Genomic DNA, 23,874 nt, shown 5'->3' with positions numbered 1-23,874 from the left:
TGTTATGCAACCTTCGGGCTTGAAACATCTGGGTGTGCAACAAATATTTTTAAGCAGCCGCCTTCTTTGTTGCAGTGAATGGAATTTTGGCAATGAGCATCAATTAATAGTCATTTGTGGACATCCGAGTGAATTTCGTAGTGCAACTAACTAACTAGTTTAGACTATCCGTATGAGTGAGATACGTTCCTAATATCATATATTATATATGGGACGGAATCCGCCAAGATTAAGGTGTAGCTCAGCAACATCAAAGTAATACACCATCTGATTAAATTATTACAAATGTAACTCACTAGAATTTACCTTTATCTAATTCCCTTGCAATTTGTTGTTTCGTGGTACTCAAAGCGCTTCGTAATTTCACTAGTTCCCTCCATATCGTTTAGGGTTCTTTTTTTTCTCAGTACCGGTGCTTCTTTCCAAGAGGCGCGAAAACAACCGGTTCTTGGAACATCTCAGAAATCATCGAGTTTTACCACCCGAAGAATTCAAAGTTTTTGTCTATAAATAGTGAAATATATGTCTATGACCTGCATAACATCACATATGGTAGTGTGTGCGTGTATGCATGTGTGTTTGTTCGTGTGTGTGTGTGTGTGTGTGTGTGTGTGTGCTCAGTCATATATGCAAGGTGTTGTTGAACTACAAATTGATGTATTTGCCAATTTCATTTCATATTGCACCCAAACTGGGCAAATACATAAATCTCAAAAAATATTAAATACACGTAAATAATACATATAGCACGGAAACAAGGTAAATACATAAATCAAGAAAAATATCATATACATGTGAATCGTAAATATAGCACCGAGACAGGACAAATACATAAAGTTGTGAAAATATCAAATACAAGCGAGTGGTGGCTTATTTTAATTAGCAGCAACTCCACCACCAAGAGAACAACGCACACATCTACGCTTCCGCATGTCTGCGTGTACATAGCTTAATGCAAGGTCTTCATGGCATAGCTCACACATCAGACCAAGTGATCTTGAACACTCCAATCTGCTCCTTGAGCCCCAGCGCCTTCCACACGGCCGGTGACGCGTCTACGTCGTTGTATGGGCACGGTGGCTCGAAGTTGTGCTCGGCGTCGCAGCCGTACACCGAGTCGCACTCGTCGACGACCTTGGCCAGCACGGCATGCCCGTTCCCGTTGATGCGGATCATCTTGTTGCACCTGCGCTTGCCGTCCAGGCGCAGCCACCCCGTGGACAGCGCCACCACCAGCTCGGTGTCCTTGTGGAAGCGGTTGTCGCAGAACGATTTGCCGGCGCCGTCTCCACCTCGTGCGAAGCTGTTCAGAGTTAGGATCGCTGGCGTGTCGGCCGACACCGGGGGCGAGCACCTGAATTGCGGGTAGCGGTGACCGTCTTTACAGCAGACCGAGCCGTGATCCCTGTTGCAGTCGCCGGATTTGCCATGCAGGAAGCCACTGATGTGGCACCTGCCGCGAAGATGTTTGGTCTCTGTAGTAACGTTCGCGCTGCTGCCCACGGACACGGAGACACCATGGACGCGGAGCTGTGACAGGAACATCACGAGAGCAAACATAGCTAATAGCTTCTTCAAGTTAGCCATGTCTGTGAGGTACTCACGTTGCTTGCAAATCTGCAATTTGTGCTTGTGCGTTTGTGAGAATATATTGGTTGATCCCTGTTCTTTATATAGGGCCCAAGCCCCAAGGAATAACAACTGGGTTATCTAAGTCAGTCTCATTTCTTCGGTTTTGTAACCCAGAGATGGTTGATGTTCTGCAACCTTCGGGCTTGTAACATTTGGGCGTGCAACATATACTTTTAAACAACCGTCTCTTCTTTATTTTAGTGAATGAACTTTTGGCATGGAGCTTCCATTAATAGTCGAGGTGGAGACATGCGTGAACGTACGAGTGAATGACATGCACAGTGAAGTAGTCTAAGTAACTAGTTGAGACTATCTATATCAAGAGTGATGTACGTTTCCTACTTGTATTATATCTTGGGATGGAAGCCGCCAAGATTAAGGTCTAGCTCGGTAACATCAGAATAATATAAAGATAGATTGAATTGTTACAAATGTAACTCACTTGTGATTAACCTTGTATCTAGTTTTTCTTGTAATTTTCTATCTGGTGTTACTCAAAGCGCTTTGTAATTCCAGCAGCTACCTTCCACACCCTTCTCCATACCAGGTGTTTTTTTGGGAGGCACCAGAAGAATCGGTTTTTGGAAAAACTCAGAAATCTCGGTATTTTACCGCCCAAAGAATTCAAATGTATTTTGAATTCTAGTTTTATTGGGTATAAATATAAGTATGTAACCTGTAAATCATCAAATATGGTAGAGCATGCCCTGCTGGGAAATACCCTTTAGTTCGTGGTGTATATACACCTCACATAGAAAATAATAATGATATTAATAAGTCACAAAAGTTTGGAATTTTTTTCGCAATAAATTTGACTTTCTTTTGCACTAATTGTGTCTCTTTCTTTGGTTTTGCAACCAACGGATGGTTGGTGTTCTGCAACCTTCGGGCTTATAACAACTGGGCGTGCAACAAATATTTTTAAAGAGCCGCCTTCTTTGTTTCACTGAATGGAATTTTGGCATGGAGCTTCCACTAATAGTCATTTGTGAATAACCGAGTGAATGAAATTCACGGAAAGTAGTGCAACTAACTAACTAGTTTATACTATCCGTATGAGTGACATACGTTTCCAAATTTCTTATATTACATATGGGATGGAATCCACCAAGATTAAGGTGTAGCTCGGCAACATCAAAGTAAATACACCACTGGATTAAATTATTACATATGTAACGCACTAGAGTTTCCCTTTGTATATTCACTGGCAATTTGTTGTTTCGTGGTACTCAAAACGCTTTTTAATTTCAACATCTCCATCCACATCGTTTAGGGTTATCTCTTTTCTTAATACTGGTGTTTCTTTCCAGGAGGCACTGAAAGAACCGATTCTAGGAACAACTCAAAAAGCATCGAGTTTTACCGCCCGAAGAATTCAATGTTTTTGTGTATAAATAGTGAAATATATGTCTATGACCAGCATAACATCACATATGGTAGTCTGTGTGTGTTTGTGTGTGTGTGTACTCAGTCATATATGCAAGGTCTTGTTGAACTAAAAATTGATGTATTTGCCAATTTCATTTCATATTGTACCCAAACTGGGCAAATACATAAACCTCAAAAAAATTTAAATACACGTAAATAATACATATAGCACGGAAACAAGGTAAATACATAAATCAAGAAAAATATCATATACATGTGAATCGTAAATATAGCACCGAGACAGGACAAATACATAAAGTTGTGAAAATATCAAATACAAGCGAGTGGTGGCTTATTTTAATTAGCAGCGACTCCACCACCAAGAGAACAACGCACACATCTACGCTTGCGCATGTCTGCGTGTACATAGCTTAATGCAAGGTCTTCATGGCATAGCTCACACATCAGACCAAGTGATCTTGAACACTCCAATCTCCTCCTTGAGCCTCAACGCCTTCCACACGGCCGGTGACGCGTCTACGTCGTTGTATGGGCACGGTGGCTCGAAGTTGTGCTCGGCGTCGCAGCCGTACACCGAGTCACACTCGTCGACGACCTTGGCCAGCACGGCACGCCCGTTCCCGTTGATGCGGATCATCTTGTTGCACCTGCGCTTGCCGTCCAGGCGCAGCCACCCCGTGGACAGCGCCACCACCAGCTCGGTGTCCTTGTGGAAGCGGTTGTCGCAGAACGATTTGCCGCCGCCGTCTCCACCTCGTGCGAAGCTGTTCAGAGTTAGGATCGCCGGCGTGTCGGCCGACACCGGGGGCGAGCACCTGAATTGCGGGTAGCGGTGACCGTCTTTACAGCAGACCGAGCCGTGATCCCTGTTGCAGTCGCCGGATTTGCCATGCAGGAAGCCACTGATGTGGCACCTGCCGCGAAGATGTTTGGTCTCTGTAGTAACGTTCGCGCTGCTGCCCACAGACACGGAGACACCATGGACGCGGAGCTGTGACAGGAACATCACGAGAGCAAACATAGCTAATAGCTTCTTCAAGTTAGCCATGTCTGTGAGGTACTCACGTTGCTTGCAAATCTGCAATTTGTGCTTGTGCGTTTGTGAGGATATATTGGTTGATCCATGTTCTTTATATAGGGCCCAAGCCCCAAGGAACAACAACTGCCATGCACTGGGTATCTAATTCAGTCTCATTTCTTCGGTTTTGTAACCCAGAGATGGTTGATGTTCTGCAACCTTCGGGCTTGTAACATTTGGGCGTGCAACATATACTTTTAAACAACCGTCTCTTCTTTATTTTGTTGAATGAACTTTTGGCATGGAGCTTCAATTAATAGTCGAGGTGGAGACATGCGTGAACGTACGAGTGAATGACATGCACAGTGAAGTAGTGTAAGTAACTAGTTGAGACTATCTGTATCAAGAGTGATGTACGTTTCCTACTTGTATTATATCTGGGGGATGGAAGCCGCCAAGATTAAGGTCTAGCTCGGCAACATCAGAATAATATAAAGATAGATTGAATTGTTACAAATGTAACTCACTTGTGATTAACCTTGTATCTAGTTTTGCTTGTAATTTTCTATTTGGTGTTACTCAAAGCGCTTTGTAATTCCAGCAGCTACCTTCCACGCCCTTCTCCATACCAGGTGTTTTTTGGGAGGCACCGAAAGAATCGGTTTTTGGAAAAACTCAGAAATCTCGGTATTTTACCGCCCATAGAATTCAAATGAATTTTGTATTCTATTTTATTGGGTATAAATATAAGTATGTAACCTGTAAATCATCAAATATGGTAGAGCATGCCCTGGTGGGAAATACCCTTTAGTTCGTGGGTGTATATACACCTCACATAGAAAATAATAATGATATTAATAAGTCACAAAAGTTTGGAATTTTTTTCGCAATAAATTTGACTTTCTTTTGCACTAATTGTGTCTCTTTCTTTGGTTTTGCAACCAACAGATGGTTGGTGTTCTGCAACCTTCGGGCTTATAACAACTGGGCGTGCAACAAATATTTTTAAAGAGCCGCCTTCTTTGTTTCACTGAATGGAATTTTGGCATGGAGCTTCCACTAATAGTCATTTGTGAATAACCGAGTGAATGAAATTCACGGGAAAGTAGTGCAACTAACTAACTAGTTTATACTATCCGTATGAGTGACATACGTTTCCAAATTTCTTATATTACATATGGGATGGAATCCACCAAGATTAAGGTGTAGCTCGGCAACATCAAAGTAAATACCCCACTGGATTAAATTATTACATATGTAACGCACTAGAGTTTCCCTTTGTATATTCACTGGCAATTTGTTGTTTCGTGGTACTCAAAACGCTTTTTAATTTCAACATCTCCATCCACATCGTTTAGGGTTATCTCTTTTCTTAATACTGGTGTTTCTTTCCAGGAGGCACTGAAAGAACCGATTCTAGGAACAACTCAAAAAGCATCGAGTTTTACCGCCCGAAGAATTCAATGTTTTTGTGTATAAATAGTGAAATATATGTCTATGACCAGCATAACATCACATATGGTAGTCTGTGTGTGTTTGTGTGTGTGTGTACTCAGTCATATATGCAAGGTCTTGTTGAACTAAAAATTGATGTATTTGCCAATTTCATTTCATATTGTACCCAAACTGGGCAAATACATAAACCTCAAAAAAAATTTAAATACACATAAATAATACATATAGCACGGAAACAAGGTAAATACATAAATCAAGAAAAATATCATATACATGTGAATCGTAAATATAGCACCGAGACAGGACAAATACATAAAGTTGTGAAAATATCAAATACAAGCGAGTGGTGGCTTATTTTAATTAGCAGCGACTCCACCACCAAGAGAACAACGCACACATCTACGTTTGCGCATGTCTGCGTGTACATAGCTTAATGCAAGGCCTTAATGGCATAGCTCACACATCAGACCAAGTGATCTTGAACACTCCAATCTCCTCCTTGAGCCCCAACGCCTTCCACACGGCCGGTGACGCGTCTACGTCGTTGTATGGGCACGGTGGCTCGAAGTTGTGCTCGGCGTCGCAGCCGTACACCGAGTCACACTCATCGACGACCTTGGCCAGCACGGCACGCCCGTTCCCGTTGATGCGGATCATCTTGTTGCACCTGCGCGTGCCGTCCAGGCGCAGCCACCCCGTGGACAGCGCCACCACCAGCTCGGTGTCCTTGTGGAAGCGGTTGTCGCAGAACGATTTGCCGCCGCCGTCTCCACCTCGTGCGAAGCTGTTCAGAGTTAGGATCGCCGGCGTGTCGGCCGACACCGGGGGCGAGCACCTGAATTGCGGGTAGCGGTGACCGTCTTTACAGCAGACCGAGCCGTGATCCCTGTTGCAGTCGCCGGATTTGCCATGCAGGAAGCCACTGATGTGGCACCTGCCGCGAAGATGTTTGGTCTCTGTAGTAACGTTCGCGCTGCTGCCCACAGACACCGAGACACCATGGACGCGGAGCTGTGACAGGAACATCACGAGTGCAAACATAGCTAATAGCTTCTTGAAGTTAGCCATGTCCGTGAGGTACTCACCTTGCTTGCAAATCTGCAATTTGTGCTTGTGCGTTTGTGAGGATATATTGGTTGATCCATGTTCTTTATATAGGGCCCAAGCCCCAAGGAACAACAACTGGGTTATCTAATTCAGTCTCATTTCTTCGGTTTTGTAACCCAGAGATGGTTGATGTTCTGCAACCTTCGGGCTTGTAACATTTGGGCGTGCAACATATACTTTTAAACAACCGTCTCTTCTTTATTTTGTTGAATGAACTTTTGGCATGGAGCTTCAATTAATAGTCGAGGTGGAGACATGCGTGAAAGTACGAGTGAATGACATGCACAGTGAAGTAGTGTAAGTAACTAGTTGAGACTATCTATATCAAGAGTGATGTACGTTTCCTACTTGTATTATATCTGGGGATGCAAGCCGCCAAGATTAAGGTCTAGCTCGGCAACATCAGAATAATATAAAGATAGATTGAATTGTTACAAATGTAACTCACTTGTGATTAACCTTGTATCTAGTTTTGCTTGTAATTTTCTATTTGGTGTTACTCAAAGCGCTTTGTAATTCCAGCAGCTACCTTCCACGCCCTTCTCCATACCAGGTGTTTTTTGGGAGCACCGAAAGAATCGGTTTTTGGAAAAACTCAGAAATCTCGGTATTTTACCGCCCATAGAATTCAAATGAATTTTGTATTCTATTTTATTGGGTATAAATATAAGTATGTAACCTGTAAATCATCAAATATGGTAGAGCATGCCCTGCTGGGAAATACCCTTTAGTTCGTGGGTGTATATACACCTCACATAGAAAATAATAATGATATTAATAAGTCACAAAAGTTTGGAATTTTTTTCGCAATAAATTTGACTTTCTTTTGCACTAATTGTGTCTCTTTCTTTGGTTTTGCAACCAACGGATGGTTGGTGTTCTGCAACCTTCGGGCTTATAACAACTGGGCGTGCAACAAATATTTTTAAAGAGCCGCCTTCTTTGTTTCACTGAATGGAATTTTGGCATGGAGCTTCCACTAATAGTCATTTGTGAATAACCGAGTGAATGAAATTCACGGGAAAGTAGTGCAACTAACTAACTAGTTTATACTATCCGTATGAGTGACATACGTTTCCAAATTTCTTATATTACATATGGGATGGAATCCACCAAGATTAAGGTGTAGCTCGGCAACATCAAAGTAAATACCCCACTGGATTAAATTATTACATATGTAACGCACTAGAGTTTCCCTTTGTATATTCACTGGCAATTTGTTGTTTCGTGGTACTCAAAACGCTTTTTAATTTCAACATCTCCATCCACATCGTTTAGGGTTATCTCTTTTCTTAATACTGGTGTTTCTTTCCAGGAGGCACTGAAAGAACCGATTCTAGGAACAACTCAAAAAGCATCGAGTTTTACCGCCCGAAGAATTCAATGTTTTTGTGTATAAATAGGGAAATATATGTCTATGACCAGCATAACATCACATATGGTAGTCTGTGTGTGTTTGTGTGTGTGTGTACTCAGTCATATATGCAAGGTCTTGTTGAACTAAAAATTGATGTATTTGCCAATTTCATTTCATATTGTACCCAAACTGGGCAAATACATAAACCTCAAAAAAAATTTAAATACACATAAATAATACATATAGCACGGAAACAAGGTAAATACATAAATCAAGAAAATATCATATACATGTGAATCGTAAATATAGCACCGAGACAGGACAAATACATAAAGTTGTGAAAATATCAAATACAAGCGAGTGGTGGCTTATTTTAATTAGCAGCGACTCCACCACCAAGAGAACAACGCACACATCTACGTTTGCGCATGTCTGCGTGTACATAGCTTAATGCAAGGCCTTAATGGCATAGCTCACACATCAGACCAAGTGATCTTGAACACTCCAATCTCCTCCTTGAGCCTCAACGCCTTCCACACGGCCGGTGACGCGTCTACGTCGTTGTATGGGCACGGTGGCTCGAAGTTGTGCTCGGCGTCGCAGCCGTACACCGAGTCACACTCATCGACGACCTTGGCCAGCACGGCACGCCCGTTCCCGTTGATGCGGATCATCTTGTTGCACCTGCGCTTGCCGTCCAGGCGCAGCCACCCCGTGGACAGCGCCACCACCAGCTCGGTGTCCTTGTGGAAGCGGTTGTCGCAGAACGATTTGCCGCCGCCGTCTCCACCTCGTGCGAAGCTGTTCAGAGTTAGGATCGCCGGCGTGTCGGCCGACACCGGGGGCGAGCACCTGAATTGCGGGTAGCGGTGACCGTCTTTACAGCAGACCGAGCCGTGATCCCTGTTGCAGTCGCCGGATTTGCCATGCAGGAAGCCACTGATGTGGCACCTGCCGCGAAGATGTTTGGTCTCTGTAGTAACGTTCGCGCTGCTGCCCACAGACACCGAGACACCATGGACGCGGAGCTGTGACAGGAACATCACGAGTGCAAACATAGCTAATAGCTTCTTGAAGTTAGCCATGTCCGTGAGGTACTCACCTTGCTTGCAAATCTGCAATTTGTGCTTGTGCGTTTGTGAGGATATATTGGTTGATCCATGTTCTTTATATAGGGCCCAAGCCCCAAGGAACAACAACTGGGTTATCTAATTCAGTCTCATTTCTTCGGTTTTGTAACCCAGAGATGGTTGATGTTCTGCAACCTTCGGGCTTGTAACATTTGGGCGTGCAACATATACTTTTAAACAACCGTCTCTTCTTTATTTTGTTGAATGAACTTTTGGCATGGAGCTTCAATTAATAGTCGAGGTGGAGACATGCGTGAACGTACGAGTGAATGACATGCACAGTGAAGTAGTGTAAGTAACTAGTTGAGACTATCTATATCAAGAGTGATGTACGTTTCCTACTTGTATTATATCTGGGGGATGCAAGCCGCCAAGATTAAGGTCTAGCTCGGCAACATCAGAATAATATAAAGATAGATTGAATTGTTACAAATGTAGCTCACTTGTGATTAACCTTGTATCTAGTTTTTCTTGTAATTTTCTATTTGGTGTTACTCAAAGCGCTTTGTAATTCCAGCAGCTACCTTCCACGCCCTTCTCCATACCAGGTGTTTTTTGGGAGGCACCGAAAGAATCGGTTTTTGGAAAAACTCAGAAATCTCGGTATTTTACCGCCCATAGAATTCAAATGAATTTTGTATTCTATTTTATTGGGTATAAATATAAGTATGTAACCTGTAAATCATCAAATATGGTAGAGCATGCCCTGCTGGGAAATACCCTTTAGTTCGTGGGTGTATATACACCTCACATAGAAAATAATAATGATATTAATAAGTCACAAAAGTTTGGAATTTTTTTCGCAATAAATTTGACTTTCTTTTGCACTAATTGTGTCTCTTTCTTTGGTTTTGCAACCAACGGATGGTTGGTGTTCTGCAACCTTCGGGCTTATAACAACTGGGCGTGCAACAAATATTTTTAAAGAGCCGCCTTCTTTGTTTCACTGAATGGAATTTTGGCATGGAGCTTCCACTAATAGTCATTTGTGAATAACCGAGTGAATGAAATTCACGGGAAAGTAGTGCAACTAACTAACTAGTTTATACTATCCGTATGAGTGACATACGTTTCCAAATTTCTTATATTACATATGGGATGGAATCCACCAAGATTAAGGTGTAGCTCGGCAACATCAAAGTAAATACCCCACTGGATTAAATTATTACATATGTAACGCACTAGAGTTTCCCTTTGTATATTCACTGGCAATTTGTTGTTTCGTGGTACTCAAAACGCTTTTTAATTTCAACATCTCCATCCACATCGTTTAGGGTTATCTCTTTTCTTAATACTGGTGTTTCTTTCCAGGAGGCACTGAAAGAACCGATTCTAGGAACAACTCAAAAAGCATCGAGTTTTACCGCCCGAAGAATTCAATGTTTTTGTGTATAAATAGTGAAATATATGTCTATGACCAGCATAACATCACATATGGTAGTCTGTGTGTGTTTGTGTGTGTGTGTACTCAGTCATATATGCAAGGTCTTGTTGAACTAAAAATTGATGTATTTGCCAATTTCATTTCATATTGTACCCAAACTGGGCAAATACATAAACCTCAAAAAAAATTTAAATACACATAAATAATACATATAGCACGGAAACAAGGTAAATACATAAATCAAGAAAAATATCATATACATGTGAATCGTAAATATAGCACCGAGACAGGACAAATACATAAAGTTGTGAAAATATCAAATACAAGCGAGTGGTGGCTTATTTTAATTAGCAGCGACTCCACCACCAAGAGAACAACGCACACATCTACGTTTGCGCATGTCTGCGTGTACATAGCTTAATGCAAGGCCTTAATGGCATAGCTCACACATCAGACCAAGTGATCTTGAACACTCCAATCTCCTCCTTGAGCCTCAACGCCTTCCACACGGCCGGTGACGCGTCTACGTCGTTGTATGGGCACGGTGGCTCGAAGTTGTGCTCGGCGTCGCAGCCGTACACCGAGTCACACTCATCGACGACCTTGGCCAGCACGGCACGCCCGTTCCCGTTGATGCGGATCATCTTGTTGCACCTGCGCGTGCCGTCCAGGCGCAGCCACCCCGTGGACAGCGCCACCACCAGCTCGGTGTCCTTGTGGAAGCGGTTGTCGCAGAACGATTTGCCGCCGCCGTCTCCACCTCGTGCGAAGCTGTTCAGAGTTAGGATCGCCGGCGTGTCGGCCGACACCGGGGGCGAGCACCTGAATTGCGGGTAGCGGTGACCGTCTTTACAGCAGACCGAGCCGTGATCCCTGTTGCAGTCGCCGGATTTGCCATGCAGGAAGCCACTGATGTGGCACCTGCCGCGAAGATGTTTGGTCTCTGTAGTAACGTTCGCGCTGCTGCCCACAGACACCGAGACACCATGGACGCGGAGCTGTGACAGGAACATCACGAGTGCAAACATAGCTAATAGCTTCTTGAAGTTAGCCATGTCCGTGAGGTACTCACCTTGCTTGCAAATCTGCAATTTGTGCTTGTGCGTTTGTGAGGATATATTGGTTGATCCATGTTCTTTATATAGGGCCCAAGCCCCAAGGAACAACAACTGGGTTATCTAATTCAGTCTCATTTCTTCGGTTTTGTAACCCAGAGATGGTTGATGTTCTGCAACCTTCGGGCTTGTAACATTTGGGCGTGCAACATATACTTTTAAACAACCGTCTCTTCTTTATTTTGTTGAATGAACTTTTGGCATGGAGCTTCAATTAATAGTCGAGGTGGAGACATGCGTGAACGTACGAGTGAATGACATGCACAGTGAAGTAGTGTAAGTAACTAGTTGAGACTATCTATATCAAGAGTGATGTACGTTTCCTACTTGTATTATATCTGGGGGATGCAAGCCGCCAAGATTAAGGTCTAGCTCGGCAACATCAGAATAATATAAAGATAGATTGAATTGTTACAAATGTAGCTCACTTGTGATTAACCTTGTATCTAGTTTTTCTTGTAATTTTCTATTTGGTGTTACTCAAAGCGCTTTGTAATTCCAGCAGCTACCTTCCACGCCCTTCTCCATACCAGGTGTTTTTTGGGAGGCACCGAAAGAATCGGTTTTTGGAAAAACTCAGAAATCTCGGTATTTTACCGCCCATAGAATTCAAATGAATTTTGTATTCTATTTTATTGGGTATAAATATAAGTATGTAACCTGTAAATCATCAAATATGGTAGAGCATGCCCTGCTGGGAAATACCCTTTAGTTCGTGGGTGTATATACACCTCACATAGAAAATAATAATGATATTAATAAGTCACAAAAGTTTGGAATTTTTTTCGCAATAAATTTGACTTTCTTTTGCACTAATTGTGTCTCTTTCTTTGGTTTTGCAACCAACGGATGGTTGGTGTTCTGCAACCTTCGGGCTTATAACAACTGGGCGTGCAACAAATATTTTTAAAGAGCCGCCTTCTTTGTTTCACTGAATGGAATTTTGGCATGGAGCTTCCACTAATAGTCATTTGTGAATAACCGAGTGAATGAAATTCACGGGAAAGTAGTGCAACTAACTAACTAGTTTATACTATCCGTATGAGTGACATACGTTTCCAAATTTCTTATATTACATATGGGATGGAATCCACCAAGATTAAGGTGTAGCTCGGCAACATCAAAGTAAATACCCCACTGGATTAAATTATTACATATGTAACGCACTAGAGTTTCCCTTTGTATATTCACTGGCAATTTGTTGTTTCGTGGTACTCAAAACGCTTTTTAATTTCAACATCTCCATCCACATCGTTTAGGGTTATCTCTTTTCTTAATACTGGTGTTTCTTTCCAGGAGGCACTGAAAGAACCGATTCTAGGAACAACTCAAAAAGCATCGAGTTTTACCGCCCGAAGAATTCAATGTTTTTGTGTATAAATAGTGAAATATATGTCTATGACCAGCATAACATCACATATGGTAGTCTGTGTGTGTTTGTGTGTGTGTGTACTCAGTCATATATGCAAGGTCTTGTTGAACTAAAAATTGATGTATTTGCCAATTTCATTTCATATTGTACCCAAACTGGGCAAATACATAAACCTCAAAAAAAATTTAAATACACATAAATAATACATATAGCACGGAAACAAGGTAAATACATAAATCAAGAAAAATATCATATACATGTGAATCGTAAATATAGCACCGAGACAGGACAAATACATAAAGTTGTGAAAATATCAAATACAAGCGAGTGGTGGCTTATTTTAATTAGCAGCGACTCCACCACCAAGAGAACAACGCACACATCTACGTTTGCGCATGTCTGCGTGTACATAGCTTAATGCAAGGCCTTAATGGCATAGCTCACACATCAGACCAAGTGATCTTGAACACTCCAATCTCCTCCTTGAGCCTCAACGCCTTCCACACGGCCGGTGACGCGTCTACGTCGTTGTATGGGCACGGTGGCTCGAAGTTGTGCTCGGCGTCGCAGCCGTACACCGAGTCACACTCATCGACGACCTTGGCCAGCACGGCACGCCCGTTCCCGTTGATGCGGATCATCTTGTTGCACCTGCGCGTGCCGTCCAGGCGCAGCCACCCCGTGGACAGCGCCACCACCAGCTCGGTGTCCTTGTGGAAGCGGTTGTCGCAGAACGATTTGCCGCCGCCGTCTCCACCTCGTGCGAAGCTGTTCAGAGTTAGGATCGCCGGCGTGTCGGCCGACACCGGGGGCGAGCACCTGAATTGCGGGTAGCGGTGACCGTCTTTACAGCAGACCGAGCCGTGATCCCTGTTGCAGTCGCCGGATTTGCCATGCAGGAAGCCACTGATGTGGCACCTGCCGCGAAGATGTTTGGTCTCTGTAGTAACGTTCGCGCTGCTGCCCACAGACACCGAGACACCATGGACGCGGAGCTGTGACAGGAACATCACGAGTGCAAACATAGCTAATAGCTTCTTGAAGTTAGCCATGTCCGTGAGGTACTCACCTTGCTTGCAAATCTGCAATTTGTGCTTGTGCGTTTGTGAGGATATATTGGTTGATCCATGTTCTTTATATAGGGCCCAAGCCCCAAGGAACAACAACTGGGTTATCTAATTCAGTCTCATTTCTTCGGTTTTGTAACCCAGAGATGGTTGATGTTCTGCAACCTTCGGGCTTGTAACATTTGGGCGTGCAACATATACTTTTAAACAACCGTCTCTTCTTTATTTTGTTGAATGAACTTTTGGCATGGAGCTTCAATTAATAGTCGAGGTGGAGACATGCGTGAACGTACGAGTGAATGACATGCACAGTGAAGTAGTGTAAGTAACTAGTTGAGACTATCTATATCAAGAGTGATGTACGTTTCCTACTTGTATTATATCTGGGGGATGCAAGCCGCCAAGATTAAGGTCTAGCTCGGCAACATCAGAATAATATAAAGATAGATTGAATTGTTACAAATGTAGCTCACTTGTGATTAACCTTGTATCTAGTTTTTCTTGTAATTTTCTATTTGGTGTTACTCAAAGCGCTTTGTAATTCCAGCAGCTACCTTCCACGCCCTTCTCCATACCAGGTGTTTTTTGGGAGGCACCGAAAGAATCGGTTTTTGGAAAAACTCAGAAATCTCGGTATTTTACCGCCCATAGAATTCAAATGAATTTTGTATTCTATTTTATTGGGTATAAATATAAGTATGTAACCTGTAAATCATCAAATATGGTAGAGCATGCCCTGCTGGGAAATACCCTTTAGTTCGTGGGTGTATATACACCTCACATAGAAAATAATAATGATATTAATAAGTCACAAAAGTTTGGAATTTTTTTCGCAATAAATTTGACTTTCTTTTGCACTAATTGTGTCTCTTTCTTTGGTTTTGCAACCAACGGATGGTTGGTGTTCTGCAACCTTCGGGCTTATAACAACTGGGCGTGCAACAAATATTTTTAAAGAGCCGCCTTCTTTGTTTCACTGAATGGAATTTTGGCATGGAGCTTCCACTAATAGTCATTTGTGAATAACCGAGTGAATGAAATTCACGGGAAAGTAGTGCAACTAACTAACTAGTTTATACTATCCGTATGAGTGACATACGTTTCCAAATTTCTTATATTACATATGGGATGGAATCCACCAAGATTAAGGTGTAGCTCGGCAACATCAAAGTAAATACCCCACTGGATTAAATTATTACATATGTAACGCACTACAGTTTCCCTTTGTATATTCACTGGCAATTTGTTGTTTCGTGGTACTCAAAACGCTTTTTAATTTCAACATCTCCATCCACATCGTTTAGGGTTATCTCTTTTCTTAATACTGGTGTTTCTTTCCAGGAGGCACTGAAAGAACCGATTCTAGGAACAACTCAAAAAGCATCGAGTTTTACCGCCCGAAGAATTCAATGTTTTGTGTATAAATAGTGAAATATATGTCTATGACCAGCATAACATCACATATGGTAGTCTGTGTGTGTTTGTGTGTGTGTGTACTCAGTCATATATGCAAGGTCTTGTTGAACTAAAAATTGATGTATTTGCCAATTTCATTTCATATTGTACCCAAACTGGGCAAATACATAAACCTCAAAAAAATTTAAATACACATAAATAATACATATAGCACGGAAACAAGGTAAATACATAAATCAAGAAAAATATCATATACATGTGAATCGTAAATATAGCACCGAGACAGGACAAATACATAAAGTTGTGAAAATATCAAATACAAGCGAGTGGTGGCTTATTTTAATTAGCAGCGACTCCACCACCAAGAGAACAACGCACACATCTACGTTTGCGCATGTCTGCGTGTACATAGCTTAATGCAAGGCCTTAATGGCATAGCTCACACATCAGACCAAGTGATCTTGAACACTCCAATCTCCTCCTTGAGCCTCAACGCCTTCCACACGGCCGGTGACGCGTCTACGTCGTTGTATGGGCACGGTGGCTCGAAGTTGTGCTCGGCGTCGCAGCCGTACACCGAGTCACACTCATCGACGACCTTGGCCAGCACGGCACGCCCGTTCCCGTTGATGCGGATCATCTTGTTGCACCTGCGCGTGCCGTCCAGGCGCAGCCACCCCGTGGACAGCGCCACCACCAGCTCGGTGTCCTTGTGGAAGCGGTTGTCGCAGAACGATTTGCCGCCGCCGTCTCCACCTCGTGCGAAGCTGTTCAGAGTTAGGATCGCCGGCGTGTCGGCCGACACCGGGGGCGAGCACCTGAATTGCGGGTAGCGGTGACCGTCTTTACAGCAGACCGAGCCGTGATCCCTGTTGCAGTCGCCGGATTTGCCATGCAGGAAGCCACTGATGTGGCACCTGCCGCGAAGATGTTTGGTCTCTGTAGTAACGTTCGCGCTGCTGCCCACAGACACCGAGACACCATGGACGCGGAGCTGTGACAGGAACATCACGAGTGCAAACATAGCTAATAGCTTCTTGAAGTTAGCCATGTCTGTGAGGTACTCACGTTGCTTGCAAATCTGCAATTTGTGTTTGTGCGTTTGTGAGGATATAATGGTTGATCCATGTTCTTTATATAGGGCCCAAGCCCCAAGGAACAACAACTGGGTTATCTAATTCAGTCTCATTTCTTCGGTTTTGTAACCCAGAGATGGTTGATGTTCTGCAACCTTCGGGCTTGTAACATTTGGGCGTGCAACATATACTTTTAAACAACCGTCTCTTCTTTATTTTGTTGAATGAACTTTTGGCATGGAGCTTCAATTAATAGTCGAGGTGGAGACATGCGTGAACGTACGAGTGAATGACATGCACAGTGAAGTAGTCTAAGTAACTAGTTGAGACTATCTATATCAAGAGTGATGTACGTTTCCTACTTGTATTATATCTTGGGATGGAAGCCGCCAAGATTAAGGTCTAGCTCGGTAACATCAGAATAATATAAAGATAGATTGAATTGTTACAAATGTAACTCACTTGTGATTAACCTTGTATCTAGTTTTTCTTGTAATTTTCTATCTGGTGTTACTCAAAGCGCTTTGTAATTCCAGCAGCTACCTTCCACACCCTTCTCCATACCAGGTGTTTTTTTGGGAGGCACCGAAAGAATCGGTTTTTGGAAAAACTCAGAAATCTCGGTATTTTACCGCCCATAGAATTCAAATGAATTTTGTATTCTATTTTATTGGGTATAAATATAAGTATGTAACCTGTAAATCATCAAATATGGTAGAGCATGCCCTGCTGGGAAATACCCTTTAGTTCGTGGGTGTATATACACCTCACATAGAAAATAATAATGATATTAATAAGTCACAAAAGTTTGGAATTTTCTTTGCAATAAATTTGACTTCTTTTGCACTAATTGTGTCTCTTTCTTTGGTTTTGCAACCAACAGATGGTTGGTGTTCTGCAACCTTCGGGCTTATAACAACTGGGCGTGCAACAAATATTTTTAAAGAACCGCCTTCTTTGTTTCACTGACTGGAATTTTGGCATGGAGCTTCCACTAATAGTCATTTGTAGTTTATACTATCCGTATGAGTGACATACGTTTTCAAATTTTTATATAATATATGGGATGGAATCCACCAGGATTAAGGTGTAGCTCGGCAACATCAAAGTAATACACCACCGGATTAAATTATTACAGATGTAACGCACTAGAGTTTCCCTTTGTATATTCACAGGCAATTTGTTGTTTCGTTGTACTCAAAGCGCTTTTTAATTTCAGCATCTCCATCCACATCGTTTAGGGTTCTCTTTTTTCTTAATACTGGTGTTTCTTTCCAGGAGGCACTGAAAGAACCGATTCTAGGAACAACTCAAAAGTCATCGAGTTTTACCGCCCGAATAATTCAATGTTTTCTTGTATAAATAGTGAAATATATGTCTATGACCAGCATAACATCACATATGGTAGTGTGTGCGTTTCTGTTTGTGTGTGTGTACTCAAGTCATATATGCAAGGTCTTGTTGAACTAAAAATTGATGTATTTGCCAATTTCATTTCATATTGTACCCAAACTGGGCAAATACATAAATCTCAAAAAATATTAAATACACCTAAATAATACATATAGCACGGAAAAGGGGTAAATACATAAATCAAGAAAAATATCATATACATGTGAATCATAAATATAGCACCGAGACAAGACAAATATATAAAGTTGTGAAAATATCAAATACAAGCGAGTGGTGGCTTATTTTAATTAGCAGCAACTCCACCACCAAGAGAACAACGCACACATCTAGGTTTCCGCATGTCTGCGTGTACATAGCTTAATGCAAGGTCTTCATGGCATAGCTCACACATCAGACCAAGTGATCTTGAACACTCCAATCTCCTCCTTGAGCCCCAGCGCCTTCAACACGGCCGGCGACGCGTCTACGTCGTTGTATGGGCACGGTGGCTCGAAGTTGTGCTCGGCGTCGCAGCCGTACACCGAGTCACACTCATCGACGACCTTGGCGAGCACGGCACGCCCGTTCCCGTTGATGCGGATCATCTTGTTGCACCTGCGCTTGCCGTCCAGGCGCAGCCACCCCGTGGACAGCGCCACCACCATCTCGGTGTCCTTGTGGAAGCGGTTGTCGCAGAACGATTTGCCGCCGCCGTCTCCACCTCGTGCGAAGCTGTTTAGAGTTAGGATCGCCGGAGTATCGGCCGACACCGGGGGGTGAGCACCTGAATTGCGGGTAGCGGTGACCGTCTTTACAGCAGACCGAGCCGTGATCCCTATTGCAGTCGGCGGATTTGCCATGCAGGAAGCCACTGATGTGGCACCTGCCGCGAAGATGTTTGGTCTCTGTAGTAACGTTCGCGCTGCTGCCCACAGACACGGAGACACCGTGGATGCAGAGCTGTGACAGGAACATCACGAGAGCAAACATAGCTAATAGCTTCTTCAAGTTAGCCATGTCTGTGAGGTACTCACCTTGCTTGCAAATCTGCAATTTGTGCTTGTGCATTTGTGAGGATATATTGGTTGATCCATGTTCTTTATATAGGGCCCAAGCCCCAAGGAACAGCTAATTCAGTCTCATTTCTTCGGTTTTGTAACCCGGAGATGGTTGATGTTCGTCAACCTTCGGGCTTGTAACATGTGGGCGTGCAACATATACTTTTAAACAACCGTCTCTTCTTTCGTTTAGTGAATCAACTTTTGGCATGGAGCTTCCATTAATAGTCGAGGTGGATACATGCGTGAACATCCCAGTGAATGCCATGCACAGTAAAGCAGTGTAAGTAACTAGTTGAGACTATCTGTATCAAGAGTGATGTACGTTTCCTACTTGTATTATATCTAGGGATGGAAGCCGCCAAGATTAAGGTCTAGCTCGGTAACATCAGAATGACATAAAGATAGATTGAATTGTTACAAATGTAACTCACTTGTGATTAACCTTGTATCCAATTTTTCTTGTAATTTTCTAATTGGTGTTACTCAAAGGGCTTTGTAATTCCAGCAGCTACCTTCCACGCCCTTCTCCATACCAGGTGTTTTTTTGGGAGGCACCGAAAGAATCGGTTTTTGGAAAAACTCAGAAATCTCGGTATTTTACCGCCCATAGAATTCAAATGAATTTTGAATTCTATTTTATTGGGTATAAATATAAGTATGTTACCTGTAAATCATCAAATATGGTAGAGCATGCCCTGGTGGGAAATACCCCTTAGTTCGTGGGTGTATATACACCTCACATAGAAAATAATAATGATATTAATAAGTCACAAAAGTTTGGATTTTTTTTACAACATATTTGAATTTCTTTTGCACTAATTGAGTCTCTTTCTTTGGTTTTGCAACCAACAGATGGTTGGTGTTCTGCAACCTTCGGGCTTATAACAAATGGGCGTGCAACAAATATTTTTAAACAACCGCCTTCTTTGTTTCACCGAATGAAATTTTCGCATGGAGCTTCCACTAATAGTCATTTGTGAATAACCGAGTGAATGAAATTCACGGGAAAGTAGTGCAACTAACTTACTAGTTTATACTATCCGTAGGAGTGACATACGTTTCCAAATTTCTTATAATATATATGGGATGGAATCCACCAAGATTAAGGTGTAGCTCGGCAACATCAAAGTAATACACCACCGGATTAAATTATTACAGATGTAACGCTAGAGTTTCCCTTTGTATATTCACTGGCAATTTGTTGTTTCATGGTACTGAAAGCGCTTTTTAATTTCACCATCTCCATCCACATCGTTTAGGGTTCTCTTTTTTCTTAATACTGGTGTTTCTTTCCAGGAGGCGCTGAAAGAACCGATTCTAGGAACAGCTCAAAAATCATCGAGTTTTACCGCCCGAAGAATTCAATGTTTTTGTGTATAAATAGTGAAATATATGTCTATGACGAGCATAACATCACATAGGGTAGTGTGTGCGTGTGTATGAGTGCGTGTGTACTGAATCATGTATGCAAGGTCTTGTTGAACTAAAAATTGATGTATTTGCCAATGTCATTTCATATTGTACCAAAACTGGGCGAGTACATAAATCTCAAAAAATATTAAATACACATATATAATACATATAGCACGGAAACAAGGTAAATACATAAATCAAGAAAAATATCATATACATGTGAATCATAAATATAGCACAGAGACAGGACAAATATATAAAGTTGTGAAAATATCAAATACATGCGAGTGGTGGCTTATTTTAATTAGCAGCAACTCCACCACCAAGAGAACAACGCACACATCTACGTTTCCGCATATCTGCGTGTACATAGCTTAATGCAAGGTCTTCATGGCATAACTCACACATCAGACCAAGTGATCTTGAACACTCCAATCTCCTCCTTGAGCCCCAGCGCCTTCCACACGGCCGGTGACGCGTCTACGACGTTGTATGGGCACGGTGGCTCGAAGTTGTGCTCGGCGTCGCAGCCGTACACCGAGTCACACTCATCGGCGACCTTGGCTGGCACCGCACGCCCGTTCCCGTTGATGCGGATCATCTTGTTGAACCTGCGCTTGCCGTCCAGGCGCAGCCACCCCATGGACAGCGCCACCACCAGCTCGGTGTCCTTGTGGAAGCGGTTGTCGCAGAACGATTTTCCGCCGCCGTCTCCACCTCGTGCGAAGCTGTTTAGAGTTAGGATCGCAGGCGTATCGGCCGACCCCGGGGGTGAGCACCTGAATTGCGGGTAGCGGTGACCGTCTTTACAGCAGACCGAGCAGTGATCCCTGTTGCAGTCGCCGTATTTGCCATGCAGGAAGCCATTGATGTGGCACCTGCCGCGAAGATGCTTGGTCTCTGTAGTAACGTTCGCGTTGCTGCCCACAGACACGAAGACACCATGGACGCGGAGCTGTGACAGGAACATCACGAGAGCAAACATAGCTAATAGCTTCTTCAAGTTAGCCATGTCTATGAGGTACTCACGTTGCTTGCAAATCTGCAATTTGTGCTTGTGCGTTTGTGAGGATATATTGGTTGATCCATGTTCTTTATATAGGGCCCAAGCCCCAAGGAACAGCTAATTCAGTCTCATTTCTTCGGTCTTGTAACCCAGAGATGGTTGATGTTCTGCAACCTTCGGGCTTGTAACATTTGGGCGTGCACCATATACTTTTAAACAACCGTCTCTTCTTTAGTTTAGTGAATGAACTTTTGGCACGGAGCTTTCATTAATAGTCGAGGTGGATACATGCGTGAACATCCGAGTGAATGACATGCACAGTGAAGTAGTGTAAGTAACTAGTTGAGACTATCTGTATCAAGAGTGATGTACGTTTCCTACTTGTATTATATCTTGGGATGGAAGCCACCAAGATTAAGGTCTAGCTCGGTAACATCAGAATGACATAAAGATAGATTGAATTGTTACAAATGTAACTCACTTGTGATTAACCTTGTATCCAATTTTTCTTGTAATTTTCTATTTGGTGTTACTCAAAGGGCTTTGTAATTCCAGCAGCTACCTTCCACGCCCTTCTCCATACCAGGTGTTTTTTGAGAGGCACCGAAAGAATCGGTTTTTGGAAAAACTCAGAAATCTCGGTATTTTACCGCCCATAGAATTCAAATGAATTTTGAATTCTATTTTATTGGGTATAAATATAAGTATGTAACCTGTAAATCATCAAATATGGTAGAGCATGCCCTGGTGGGAAATACCCTTTAGTTCGTGGGTGTATATACACCTCACATAGAAAATAATAATGATATTAATAAGTCACAAAAGTTTGGATATTTTTACAATATATTTGAATTTCTTTTGCACTAATTGAGGATGTTTGGTCTCTGTAGTAACGTTCGCGCTGCTGCCCACAGACACGGAGACACCATGGACGCGGAGCTGTGACAGGAACATCACGAGAGCAAATATTAATAGCTTCTTCAAGTTAGCCATGTCTGTGAGGATATATTAGTTGATCCATGTTCTTTATATAGGGCCCAAGCCCCAAGGAACATCAACTGTTCATCCAACTGGATTATCTAATTCAGTCTCGTTTCTTCGGTTTTGTAACCCAGGATGGTTGATGTTCTGCAACCTTCGGCCTTGTAACATTTGGGCGTGCAACATATACTTTTAAACAACTGTCAGTCTTTATTTAGTGAATGAACTTTTGGCATGGATCATCCATTAATAGTCGAGGTGGAGACATGCGTGAACATCCGAGTGAATGACATGCACAGTGAAGTAGTGTAAGTAACTAGTTGATCACTAGTAGGAAAAGGGGCTTTTACCCCGGTTCATAAGGGCCTTTAGTCCCGGTTCAGGAACCGGGACTAAAGGGTCGTTACTAATGCCCTAGCCCTTTAGTCCCGGTTCTTACACGAACCGGGACTAAAGGCCGTCCACGTGGCCGGTGCGGGGAGCCCAGGCAGGAGGGCCTTTGGTCTCGGTTGGTGCCACCAACCGGGACCAATAGGCATCCACGCGTCAGCACCTGGCAGGAGCTGACGTTTTTGTTTTTTTTCAAAGGGGGTGGTTTAGGGGTTTTGGGGGGTTAATTTAGGTGTTTCATATATTGTGTTAGCTAGCTAATTAATAGAGAGAAGTGTCCTCTCTTATCTCCGTGCTTGGTCGACGCTACGTACTATATACGTATGGAGAGGAGTAGACACGCTAGCTAGTAATCAAATGAAGGAAACAGAAGATCGTCATGAACATATGCATACAGAGAGAAGTGATATCGACCACCTCTCCTTCTCCGAGATATTGGTCGAACAACAAGTTCTCGTATATCTATCCGACACTACCGGCTACATATATACAATAATTATCTCTTACAATACAATCTCCTAATTATATTGTAGGAACACAGGGTCCACATAGTATTCTCCGTTTTCAGCGATCACGTGGTCAAGGAAGAATGCCGCCAATTCCTCTTGAATTCCTCGCATACGATCTTCTGCTAGGAGTTGATCCCGCTTCCGAAAAATCTAATTTGAAGAAGGGGGTCAATACATATATATATGAATAAATGAAACTCAACACAAATGATGGTAATAAAATAAAATTGTGAATATTATTGCTTACGCACTTCATATTGTTCTTCAGTGTAGCCCCGCTCACAGGTATGGTAGCGGATGGACTCGCAAACGTAGTATCCACAGTAATTATTCCCGGGTTGCTGCCACAACCACTTTACAAGAAATAGAGGTCAATCAAACTGATAAGCAAGCATGCTAAATGGTATTGATCAAACTAGCGCTTGAATCACTAGGAGATGCGCGGAACATGCTACTATAGTACTTACTTTCGGGTGTCTAAATTGCAGCTGGTTCGGCAGTCCCGGGGCTTTTGAGGTGAATTTTCTCCAAACCCTGCCAGACAAAGAAAACAATTACTTGATATCAGGAAATGAACAAAGTTGCTGATATGGTGGATAATGAT

General features: G+C 42.7%; 4 protein-coding genes and 1 pseudogene across 4 annotated transcripts; all 5 read right to left on the bottom strand.

Moving 5' to 3' along the window:
• Nucleotides 1-975: 975 nt before the first annotated feature.
• LOC123120996 (uncharacterized) lies at nucleotides 976-4,666 on the bottom strand. The gene is made up of 5 exons (XM_044540952.1): nucleotides 4,648-4,666; nucleotides 4,087-4,111; nucleotides 3,462-3,935; nucleotides 1,605-1,667; nucleotides 976-1,453 (listed from the first exon to the last, which is right to left on the bottom strand). Exons 1-5 carry the CDS (start codon nucleotides 4,664-4,666, stop codon nucleotides 976-978), a joined length of 1,059 nt encoding a protein of 352 aa, XP_044396887.1.
• Nucleotides 4,667-5,950: 1,284 nt separating this feature from the next.
• LOC123120995 (uncharacterized) lies at nucleotides 5,951-9,043 on the bottom strand. The gene is made up of 2 exons (XM_044540951.1): nucleotides 8,438-9,043; nucleotides 5,951-6,592 (listed from the first exon to the last, which is right to left on the bottom strand). Exons 1-2 carry the CDS (start codon nucleotides 9,041-9,043, stop codon nucleotides 5,951-5,953), a joined length of 1,248 nt encoding a protein of 415 aa, XP_044396886.1.
• A 1,872-nt stretch (nucleotides 9,044-10,915) lies between these two features.
• On the bottom strand, nucleotides 10,916-14,011 carry LOC123120994 (uncharacterized). The gene is made up of 2 exons (XM_044540950.1): nucleotides 13,406-14,011; nucleotides 10,916-11,557 (listed from the first exon to the last, which is right to left on the bottom strand). The coding sequence occupies exons 1-2, from the start codon at nucleotides 14,009-14,011 to the stop codon at nucleotides 10,916-10,918; spliced, it is 1,248 nt and encodes a 415-aa protein (XP_044396885.1).
• A 1,870-nt stretch (nucleotides 14,012-15,881) lies between these two features.
• Nucleotides 15,882-18,927, bottom strand: LOC123120993 (putative ripening-related protein 4; annotated as a pseudogene).
• A 1,857-nt stretch (nucleotides 18,928-20,784) lies between these two features.
• LOC123126345 (putative ripening-related protein 4) lies at nucleotides 20,785-21,396 on the bottom strand. Its single transcript, XM_044546700.1, has one exon. The coding sequence runs from the start codon at nucleotides 21,394-21,396 to the stop codon at nucleotides 20,785-20,787; it is 612 nt and encodes a 203-aa protein (XP_044402635.1).
• Between the last annotated feature and the right edge of the window lie 2,478 nt (nucleotides 21,397-23,874).

Source organism: Triticum aestivum, chromosome 5D (assembly GCF_018294505.1).
Source record: "Triticum aestivum cultivar Chinese Spring chromosome 5D, IWGSC CS RefSeq v2.1, whole genome shotgun sequence".
Lineage (NCBI taxonomy): Eukaryota > Viridiplantae > Streptophyta > Magnoliopsida > Poales > Poaceae > Triticum > Triticum aestivum.
Note: the sequence above shows the minus strand (reverse complement) of the source record. Positions and strands in the feature narration are given on the sequence as shown.

Bases quoted from the DNA above. Each gene is read 5' to 3' on its own strand.
- LOC123120996 (XM_044540952.1), bottom strand. The intron at 3,936-4,086 runs GTGAGTACCTCA...TCTTCGCGGCAG, and splicing joins ATTGCAGATTTGCAAGCAAC to GTGCCACATCAGTGGCTTCC. The intron at 1,454-1,604 runs GTGAGTACCTCA...TCTTCGCGGCAG, and splicing joins ATTGCAGATTTGCAAGCAAC to GTGCCACATCAGTGGCTTCC.
- LOC123120995 (XM_044540951.1), bottom strand. From the start codon at position 9,043: ATGGCTAACTTCAAGAAGCTATTAGCTATGTTTGCACTCGTGATGTTC. The intron at 6,593-8,437 runs GTGTGAGCTATG...CACAAATTGCAG, and splicing joins TCAAGATCACTTGGTCTGAT to ATTTGCAAGCAAGGTGAGTA.
- LOC123120994 (XM_044540950.1), bottom strand. From the start codon at position 14,011: ATGGCTAACTTCAAGAAGCTATTAGCTATGTTTGCACTCGTGATGTTC. The intron at 11,558-13,405 runs GTGTGAGCTATG...CACAAATTGCAG, and splicing joins TCAAGATCACTTGGTCTGAT to ATTTGCAAGCAAGGTGAGTA.
- LOC123126345 (XM_044546700.1), bottom strand. From the start codon at position 21,396: ATGGCTAACTTGAAGAAGCTATTAGCTATGTTTGCTCTCGTGATGTTC.